Raw genomic sequence first — 11,089 nt, 5'->3', positions numbered from 1 at the left:
TTATTCCATAGTGACCCCCCCCCCGTGATGTTCAACTGCACTGTTCTATCAGGAAAAAGCTCTAAAACCACCATGGTCCCTAAAGACTCTCTCCTTACACTCCCCTCCTCCTCATCTCTGGTTCCCTCTCTCCCTCTCTTCTCTCCGTCCAAGCTGTAAGCTGTCCAGCGCTCAGCTGCCAAACAGGTCTGTGAAGACCAGCCAAACTAAACACAGGTAGACAGCCTAGCGTACCGACACATGCAACACGCTCCACACAGACTCCAGTAACTGTGGCGACGTGTGCCCCTCTTGGCTCAGTGATTGGTTAGACAGAGCCCCGGGGAGGCAGGTCAGCGAGTTAATGAGAGGCTCATTTACTGAAATGGTCTGTTCTTCTCTCAATCAGTGCTGTGTGTGTGTGGAGCCATTTTAAACACCCTTTATTTGATTACTAAAGACGTTAATCCTGGGCCGGGAACACGGCAGAGTCGGAGTAGGCCCCAACATACTTCCGTCTCCCTGGAGATAGACCCACATAACATGAAGAAGTGGATGCATATGCCTAGTGAGAACCACAAACTCTCTCTCTCTCTCTCTCTCTCTCTCTCTCTCTCTCTCTCTCTCTCTCTCTCTCTCTCTCTCTCTCTCTCTCTCTCTCTCTCTTCTCTCTCTCTCTCTCTCTCTCTCTCTCTCTCTCTCTCTCTCTCTCTCTCTCTCTCTCTCTCTCTCTCTCTCTCTCTCTCTCTCTCTCTCTCTCTCTCTCTCTCTCTCTCTCTCTCTCTCTCTCTCTCTCTTTTCTCTCTCTTTTTTTTGGGTCTGTGTAATCTGAGGGAAATACAGTTGAAGTCAGAAGTTTACATACACTTAGGTTGGAATCATTAAAACTAGTTTTTCAACCACTCCACAAATGTATTTTTAACAAACTATAGTTTTGGGAAGTCGGTTAGGACATCTACTTTGTGTATGACACAAGTCATTTTTCCAACAATTGTTGACAGACAGATTATTTCACTTATAATTCACTGTATCACAATTCCAGTGGGTCAGAGGTTTACAGACACTAAGTTGACTGTGCCTTTCAACCTCCCTTTGCCAAGATAACAGCTCTGAGTCTTCTCCTATAATGCGTATTGAGGTTGGTGAACACATGGCAAGGAGTCTGAGACTATTCCTCCATACAGGACCTCTCCAGATCCTTCAGATTCCCAGGCTTGTGGACTCTCCTCTTCAGCTCATCACACAGGTTTTCTATGGGGTTAAGGCCAGAGGACTGGGATGACCATGACAAAACCTTGATTCTATGGTCAGTGAACCATTTTCGTGTTGATTTTGAGGTGTGCTTTGGTTCATTGTCCTGCTGGAAGATCCAACCAAGGCCCAGTTTAAGCTTCCTAGCAGAGGCAGTCACGTTTTGAGGTAATATCTGCTGGTACTTAATGGAGTACATGATACCATGTATCCTAACCAGTTGTCCAGGGCCTTTGGAAGAAAAACAGCTCCAAAACATAGAAGATCCACCACCATACTTCACAGTAGGGACGCGGTACTTTTCTGCATGGTTATCTTTCTGTCTACACCAAACCCACCTCTGGTGTTAGTTTCCAAAAAGCTCTATTTTGGTCTCATCTGACTATAGAACCTGGTCTCATTGAAACTCTATATTGGTCTCATCTGACCATAGAACCTGGTCTCATTGAAACTCTATATTGGTCTCATCTGACCATAGAACCTGGTCCCATAGAAAGTTCCAGTAACGTTTGGCAAACTGTAGGTGCTTGAGTTTGTTGTTTGATGACAGCAAAGTGTCACAGCCTGACCTTTAACCTTAGAGATACTTATTTATTCTCTATGTTTGGTTAGGTCAGGGTGTGACTCGGGTGGGAAAATCTATGTTTTCTATTTCTTTGTTGTTTTGCCGTGTGTGTGTGTGTGTGTGTGTGGTTCGCAATCAGAGGCGGCTGTCTATCTTTGTCTCTGATTGGGGATCATATATAAGTTGTGAATTTCCGTTTGGGTTTTGTGGGGTGTTATTTTCTGTTTAGTGTCTGTGCCTGACGGAACTGTTCCCTTTCGTTTTTGGGGTATTTTTGTTTGAGTGTTTCTTGTAAATAAATATCATGAACACTTTCCGTGGGGCGCTTTGGTCCACTCTTCCTTCCACCGACGACGATCGTTACACAAAGGCTTTTCTATGGCAACCCTTCCAAACAACTTGTTGCTACGTGGCGTCTCATTGTAGTTTTGGAGACTTTTTTTTACCCCAAAACCCAACTCACGTCTGCAATTCTCCAGCTGTGATCCTTGGAGATGTTTTGTCCACTCAAACTATCCCCCTCACTGTGCTCTGGGTCAATATAGGACACACGTCCTCTTCCAAGCCGATTGTTAACATCTCCAGTTGCTTTAAACTTCTTAATTATTGCCCTGATTGTGGAAATTGGCATTTTCAACTGTTGAGATATTTTCTTGTAGCCATTTCCTGATTTGTGAAACTCAACAACCTTCTGTTGTACATCATTACTGCATACTGTTTTCCCATAGTGATGGACGACTATGGGAACTTGGCCTGTGTGTCACCTCATATTTATACTCCAGTGAAACAGGAAGTCATGGCTTACCACTTAAGTGTTCCTAATCTCTCAGGTGAACTTTAAACATTAAATATGAATGGGAATATACTTCAGCTAGATTTTATTCGTAAGAATTTCTAGGGGTGCCAATAATTGTGGCACACATGTTTCGGAGAAAAATATTTATTTAATTTATTTCCGTGTTATTTTTTTAAACGATTTTACTTCAATTTAAGGTTTGAATTTTGTGAATATTTTGACTGAAATACCAAGAGGATAAACAGCAAAGACCCTTTTTTCACAGCCATTTTTCTCATATTTACCAAGGGTGCCAATATTAGTGGAAGGCACTGTAGGTTTCCACACTACCTTCCTTCCATCTATAGTGTTTCTTAATATTATTCCGTTCCTTTGGCTTTGATGCCTCATGATTGAATATTGCTCTGTTTCAAGTAGGCACTCTGAGAGAGAGACTCTGGTTTGAGGTCAACGATAAAGTAGTCTACAGTACTACTGCCAAGAGATGAGCTATAGGTGCACCTACCAGAGGAGTCACCTCAAAGCCCACTGTACCATTGACTATGTACTGTACACACCCAGCTTGCGACAGAGCTGCAGGAGTTGTGACCCGTTTTTGTTGGTTATGTTGTCGTAGTTGTGCCTAGGGGGCCATATGGGGGAGGGAATGCTGTCACCTCCAGGCAGGCGTTTCCCTCTCTCTCTTCCTTTCTCAGCTCCCTCTTTATTTCCCTCTCTCTGTCTCTCTCTTGTCATATATCTTTCGTTCCCCCACACCAAAACACACACACACACACACACACACACACACACACACACACACACACACACACACACACACACACACACACACACACACACACACACACACACACACACACACACACACACACACACACACACACACACACACACACACACACACACACACACACACACACACACACACACACACACACACACACACACACGCACACACACACACGCACGCACGCACACGCGCACGCACGCGCACGCACGCACACACACACACACACACACGTTAGTAATATCCTGCCCCTAGGTAGCCCCGGGTTGGTTTGCATATAGTTCGTATTGCTCATATATGCATATGTGTTTATCTGAGGAGATCACACTAACCATTCTCTCACTCAGGTTATCATATGATATTCTCTCACTCAGGTTATTATATGATATTCTCTCACTCAGGTTATCATATGATATTCTCTCACTCAGGTTATTATATGATATTCTCTCAATCAGGTTATTATATGATATTCTCTCAATCAGGTTATCATATGATATTCCCTCACTCAGGTTATTATATGATATTCTCTCTGTGGGAGCTCTGTGATGAAGTCGACTGTCCTGGGAGAATAGAATACAATATCTCTCTCACGTCATGTTGTTATGTTGGTGTACAGCAGGGTCGTGTGAAAAGGTCATTGAGATCCTAATTTTATCTGCTGTCATTCCAGATATAAAAGATAATGTATGTATTTTGATTATACCTATGTTGTTATGTAGGTGATTCAAAACTGTATTACAGTGTGAGTCAGTCATGCATTCCTTTCTACATTCTTCTCATGTTACAATCGCTCCCTTTTTCTCGCTCCCTTTTCTACCCCCCCCCCTCTCTTTCTCAGGTAAAGATGAGCCGTCCAGCTACATTTGCACCTCTTGTAAACAGACCTTCACCAGCGCCTGGTTCCTGCTCCAGCACGCCCAACACACCCACGGCATCCGCATCTATCTGGACACACACCCCTCCAACTACACCCTCACCCCTCGCATGGCCCTCCCCCCTCCCATGGGTGGAGGAGACTCCCTCCCTCGTTCTCCCTTACCAACCTTCCTGGGGGACACCTCTAACTCCTTCCACCTCCTCCGAATGGCGGCGCCACTACTCAGGGAGCACCACCCACACCATCCCCAACACCCTCACCACCCCCGTCCCCCTCCGGGCTATCTGGACACCCGGCTCCCTGCCACCCCACCCTTCGTCAGACCCCCGCCCCCCAGACACCTCCTGGAGCGCCTGGGTCCAGAGGAGATGGGGCCCCTGCTCTTCCAGCACCCCAGTGCCTTCGAGAGGGTGATGCGTCTGACCCCAATGGATCCTCCTTCCATGGACTTCTCCAGAAGGCTCAGAGAGCTGGCGGTTGGCAACAATACTAACAACGGAGGCCCTACACCTCCTCTATCGCCCACCCGGGTGCCCCCCATGCACCGCCTGCTGAGTCCAACTCTCTTCCAGTCGGGCTCCAAGCCCCCACCGTTCCTCACCTACCCCCCACAGCCCCCCACGCCTCAGGGAAACGCCACCACTCCTCCCCAGGGCCAGAACCAGGCCCAGGTATGTGCAGTGTGTCCTGGGATATATGCTGATGTATGTATTGTAATGTCTTATATGTATTACAGAATTGTCTGTAATGTTGCTAAGACATTTCCCCTATGGGATAATTAAGAATTAATTTGTTCATACATTCATTCATTCATTCAGGTCCAGGCCCAAGCCAAGTCCAAGTCCTGTGAGTTTTGTGGAAAGACCTTCAAGTTCCAGAGCAACCTGATAGTCCACAGACGGAGTCACACAGGAGAGAGGCCCTACAAGTGTCATCTGTGTGACCATGCCTGTTCTCAAGCCTCCAAGCTGAAGAGACACATGAAGACACACATACACAAGTCAGGCTCCATGGGGAGCTCCCCTGAACAGGAGAATAGAGGAGAGGTAGGAGAGGGGGAGGAGAAGAGCAGAGAGGGGGAGGGAAGAATGGGGATGGACAACGAGGAGGAGGAAGAGGATGAGGAAGAGGAAGAAGAGGAGGAAGAAATTGAGGATGAGGAGGAGATGAGGAACGGCCTAAGTAGGCCTGAGTCTAACCTGAGCATGGACTCAGAGTTCCACAAGAACAGGGAGAACGGGTCGAGGCCTTCCCCAGACGAGAAGCCTCATGGTGGGGATAGAGTGACGGAGACCGGAGGGGTGGGTATCATGCACCCATACAACCACCTGGACAATCACCTGAGGCTGGCCCCTTCCAAGAAGACCATGAGTCTGGATAGGGAGAGGCAGCCTAATAGAGAGTCGAGAGAGGGGGGAGATGCAGGGAGGGGGGAGATGGAGATTGAGCGGGACAGAGAGCGAGCGTTGGACAGGGCGATGGGCAGAGCGATGGACAGAGAGAGAGAGATTGAAAGAGAGGAGAGGCCCTTGATGAACGGAAGGATTAGTGGGTCAGAAGATTCCTTCACTGGACTGTTCCACCGCCGGCCCACCCCCATCACCAGCCCCAACCCCTCCAACAAGAGAATCAAGGTAAGAACCCCCTTTTAGCTACTCCTTTAAGTGACTTTTATTCTTTTTAAATAACTTGTGTTTTTATGTTTTCTTATGTTTTGTCGTTTACACAACTGTTTCCAATACTATAAAACAGACGTTTAGACTGCTGAAAGAAGTACATAATTTTTCTCTTATCTAGTTGTATTGTTTTACTGGGTTTAGATTTGTTAAATTCAGTGTAAATAAACTTTAATTTCGTTCTATTTGATGTGAAGGTGGAGAAGGAGTTGGAGCTCCCCGCGGCTCCGACCCTCATCTCCCCAGAGAACATGTACTCCCAGCTCCTGGCAGGTTACGCCGCTTCACGCCACTTCATCAGAGAACCTTTCCTCCACGGCTTCAGTGACGCCCACCAGTCCCCCTTCGCCACCTCCTCAGAGCACTCCTCCTCCGAAACGGGTTCCCTCCGCTTCTCCACCTCTCCTGGGGAATTCCTGGAGGGAGTGGGCACATCGGGCCGCAGCGGCAGCTCCACCCCTCACCTCCTGCGGGGTCCCGGGCCGGGTCGACCACCTAGTAAGGAGAGCCGACGGAGCGACACCTGCGAGTACTGTGGGAAGATATTCAAGAACTGCAGCAACCTGACGGTGCACCGGCGCAGCCACACGGGAGAGAGGCCCTACAAGTGTGACCTGTGCAGCTACGCCTGCGCACAGAGCTCCAAGCTAACACGCCACATGAAGACCCACGGGCAGTTTGGGAAGGAGGTGTACCGCTGTGACATCTGCCACATGCCCTTCAGCGTCTACAGCACCCTGGAGAAACACATGAAGAAGTGGCACGGGGAACACTTGATGGCCAGCGACGTCAAACTGGAGGAGGCTGAGAGAGGCTAGGTTACGCTAGGCTAAAGCTTAGGCTAGTCTAACACCTCAGACTCATTCTGAATGAACACTTACAGGACTTCAACACGGGGCTTGGCTGGATAATCTTTCATCTTCTTGAATATTTTTGGGACAATTTAATGTACGTAATTCTGTTTTTGTTTGTTCTTTTTGTCACAAACTGCCAACTGAGAAATATAACAAAGGGAAACATGGGATGTTTCTAGAAACCTTTAGTTTCCTGCCAACTATTGATCTATCTGAGGATTTTATCATTTTCGGAATCCATTGAGCCTTTCTACTGTGCAATAATGTCTGTATTTATTGGAGTTTTGTAAAGATATTGGGCATGTGCAGGTACATCTTTGTGGGGTTTTATAGGGAATTAGGTAGCTAGCTAGTAAGTTAAAAAAAAATATGCTGAATTTTTTTTTCTTCTAAAAAACACAACTTGAAACAGGTCACACTTGATTAGAAAAACAATTTTAATTTTGATTTGTTAATTAAAAACAATTCCTTTAAGGAAACTATAAGTAAATGAGTAAACTTCTTAAATTATGATAGCAATTATTTATTTTTTATCTGTATTATTAATATCGTATTAGGTCAACATCTCTGACATCAAGCACTGAATGTCACTATGACAACAGAATTTACATTTTAGGATTTCAAAAAAAACCAAATGTTGATGTTTTAAAAGTCTGAATAGATTACAGCCAATTTTACACAAACTATAATTTTTTAATATCTGCATGTGTTATTATGATGATGCAATCCAGTCCCCACATTCCCAATATTCGCCGGGGACATAAATAGCGGTTGCAGACATTGACATGAACTCCTTAGATGCAGGATTAAATCACCATGGGAATATTTAAGATATATCAGTTCAAACTTGCTGTAGTAAATGTGGAAAGGAGAACAGTCCTATAAAACGCTATGTGTGTGGATGTTTTGGGAAGAGTAAACCGTTTTATTTCATCAAACATTATGTAAATATTCGATTTTCTTTAATAACAGAAAGTAAATGTATACGAGCCTCATATTTTACATTCGGAATGTCCACTCTAACTAAAACAGTCAAAGATCTGTGGCTGTTATTTAACTTCTGAATAATATACATTGTTATTGCAACCATTCACTAGATAATTGCAATACAGGTCCTCTCAATAGTGCTTCCTTCCTATGGTCATACTGTTTACATTTGAACCACATAGTGGCAATGTCCCTTACACCCTCTTGACACTTGATAAAGCTTCATCAAAACCAATTTGTTAAGTTAAACTTTTAAACATTCTACATTGTACTGTACATTCCACTTCTAGAATCATTTCATTGTTCCTTCTGGGGAATTCCTGAACAGTAGTGTTCTCGTCGCCCAGGGTGAGTTCTGATCCCCTCAGGATTCAGCAAAACGGTCTCAGAATGGAATTCATATCAATGCCTGTGTTTCTCCACTGTGTGCTCTAAGCCTCAATCTGCCTGCCTGCTTTCACAGTTCACTAACTCAGCGTTCATGTATTAGTAGAGCAGCTTTGAAAAGGAAAAGGTGGGGGTTGTTCATTTTGCTTCACAAAGCGATATGGGGGTTTAACGCCCAATAACAGATTTGTGAAGACACTGTACGTGGCGTTCGTGACTTTTAGGGATTTACAATTTGTGATTTTCAGCTGCGTGGAATGAGGATGGCTCATCCTTGAATGAATCTAAAAAAGCCCATTTGAGTTACATTGAGTTATGGTAATAATGTCCAGCACAGCAGTTAGACTGATGGCCAAACGACCTTGAGATCTGATTGGATCATTCTTGAGGTAGAAAATGAAAAATTGAAATAGAGAAAATGGAGAGGGGATAGAGGGAGAGAGGGAGAGAGACATAGAATGAAAGAGAGAGAGAGAGAGACCCAAGCAAGGATCAAAGTCATTCAAATGAAATTGAAAGCATATGAAAAGTGTGTTTTAACCCAAATGCATATCTACTGGTCAAATCTAATACCAAGGACATCAGAGAGAGAGAAAGAGGACCAATATTAGGGAAGATTGAGGCCACATCTTCCCTTAATACAACCATCTTCAATAGAGATAATCACCTCACCTCAAAGATATCACTTCACACAGCCTGTTTGAAATGTGCTGTGTGTGTTTAGGCAATTGGACATGGGTGTGCTCTCGAATGAAAACCTTCCTATTCATCATCATCTTGTTGACAGAAATCAGATTCTTACACAAAACACTCATCTCATAATGGTCCTCTATTTCAGATCAGCGTGTGGAAATGGAATAGATTAGTTATCATAATATATGCGACTGACTGAACAGGTATAGATACCATAGAGACATGCGTTTGGGGAAAACACATGTTGATATTCAGTAAGAGTACATCTTCAGTGTATTCCAATAAAAATATGTTTAAAAAAAATCAATTCTCACTTCAGAACAAAGTTGATAATAACTATAATAACTGTTATTATTGCAATTGAGACAGTGGAGAGGAGAAACCTACAATTCCAACTTCTGAACAAGCTTCATAAACTCCATCCAAAATATGGATGCTAGAGAGTTATTTTAATCGCATTGAGGAACCAGGAAGACAGACTCGTAAAACATAACTAGTCCTCTCATACAAGAACATTCAGTACCAGAATGATATCTCATACAAGAACATTCAGTACCAGAATAATGCTTACAGTGTTTGAAGTAATTAATGATGAAATCCTCTGTGTTTTAAACAATAACAAAGTATTCTTTTCTTCTATGTTTTGACCATAACGAGCATTGTATGGTTATGATGGTGGAGGGATTTTATTAAGTAGATTTACATGAGTAGTTGCGTATAATTTCTTGCTCACTGTATGACGATACACAGTGTCTTTGTAATATTGATAAATGATGCTGTGTTTTTAAAAACAAATGGTTCCAACATTCTGCCTATTTTACCTTCCCAACCCAATTGTGATTTGATTCAAATGTTTAAAGTCAATTTATTTGGTAAATCTATCCTAATATGGATTTAAAAAAACAACATTTAAATTAGAAATCATCCAGAATATCAGAGGAATTTTGGGATTGGGATTCTGCAATGGGTTATGGGAGAAATGTTTTTATTTGTATTTTTTTAATTTGAGAAAATCAGTTTTAGGAGGCGTTCATGGACAATATTTTTTTTTCTTCTCATGATTGGTTGAAATTCTTGTGATGGCACTTAAAATTTAAATTTGAACACATTTTCAACTTTCATGACTTTTGCTCTTTGTACAAAAATCTTTTTTTCTTTTTCTTTTTTGAGGGATTGTTGTGAAAAATAAGTAGTTTCAAAGCAGCAGCAGTAACGTCGGCTGTTTTGAACATATATGTATTTTTGTAATGTGTTGAAAAGAAAGTCAACAAATCCAATAAATGTTGCAATTGCCCATCTGAAGTATTTATTAACATTAATATCACCAACACTGCTAACATCTGAAGTATTTATTAACATTAATATCACCATTACTGCTAACATCTGAAGTATTTATTAACATTAATATCGCCAACACTGCTAACATCTGAAGTATTTATTAACATTAATATCACTATTACTAATAACATCTGAAGTATTTATTAACATTAATATCACTATTACTAATAACATCTGAAGTAGTTATTAACATTAATATCACTATTACTAATAACATCTGAAGTAGTTATTAACATTAATATCACTATTACTAATAACATCTGAAGTAGTTATTAACATTAATATCACTATTACTAATAACATTAGCATCTTTTACTTTACCATTGTTGCATCTTTAGTTGTTTATTTGACAATAACTCCCAGTAGTTATGTTGAATGTCTCATGACTGGTGCTTAAAACTGTTGCCCTCAGTAGCCCCGTTTATACCTGGTGCCTACATGGGTTCTTTATCCTGATCTTGTCTTTATTCTGATTGCGTCCACATTTCCAGAAATGTGTCTACACACACGGTATTAAAATATGTCTGTTATCCATCCACTGTGTCTGCATTGTGACCAGATTTCCTGGTCCCTTTCCTTTATGCAAATTATTTCACAGCTATTCTTTCAAAATAATATTTATTTGTTTATTGTAACTCGCACATTGATGTAATCAGTTAAAGGTGTCACCTGTCAATGGTTTTTAAAGGGCAGAATAATGATTGTTTATATGGTGGTCTCTGTCCAGATCTGCCTAACCTTGTGAGATATCCAGACACAATGTGTGTCTGACTACCTCCGGAGGTGGACAGGATGATCACAACGAGTCTTTTAATCATCTACACCCGTCTAAAAATGTGGTCGCAATCAGAATGTGGACAAGATCCGGACAAAGGACGCATGTTAGAACCAGGTATAAA

The 11,089-nt window shown here is 42.5% G+C and overlaps 1 protein-coding gene across 2 annotated transcripts in view; it reads left to right on the top strand.

Annotated features, from left to right (window-relative positions):
* Positions 1-10,146, top strand: part of LOC123990515 (B-cell lymphoma/leukemia 11B-like) — a 52,977-nt gene extending 42,831 nt beyond the window's left edge. For both annotated transcript variants that reach the window (XM_046291070.1, XM_046291072.1), the window contains exons 3-5: positions 4,217-4,926; positions 5,074-5,889; positions 6,129-10,146. In XM_046291070.1, the coding sequence (XP_046147026.1) occupies positions 4,217-4,926; positions 5,074-5,889; positions 6,129-6,749 (2,147 nt within the window). In that variant the 3' untranslated portion in view covers positions 6,750-10,146. The remainder of the gene's footprint in view (positions 1-4,216; positions 4,927-5,073; positions 5,890-6,128) is intronic.
* The last annotated feature ends 943 nt before the right edge of the window (positions 10,147-11,089 follow it).

The sequence above is a fragment of the Oncorhynchus gorbuscha genome, linkage group LG12 (genome assembly GCF_021184085.1).
Source record: "Oncorhynchus gorbuscha isolate QuinsamMale2020 ecotype Even-year linkage group LG12, OgorEven_v1.0, whole genome shotgun sequence".
NCBI lineage: Eukaryota > Metazoa > Chordata > Actinopteri > Salmoniformes > Salmonidae > Oncorhynchus > Oncorhynchus gorbuscha.
The sequence above is the reverse complement of the archived record's forward strand: the minus strand, read 5'-3'. Positions and strand labels throughout refer to the sequence as shown.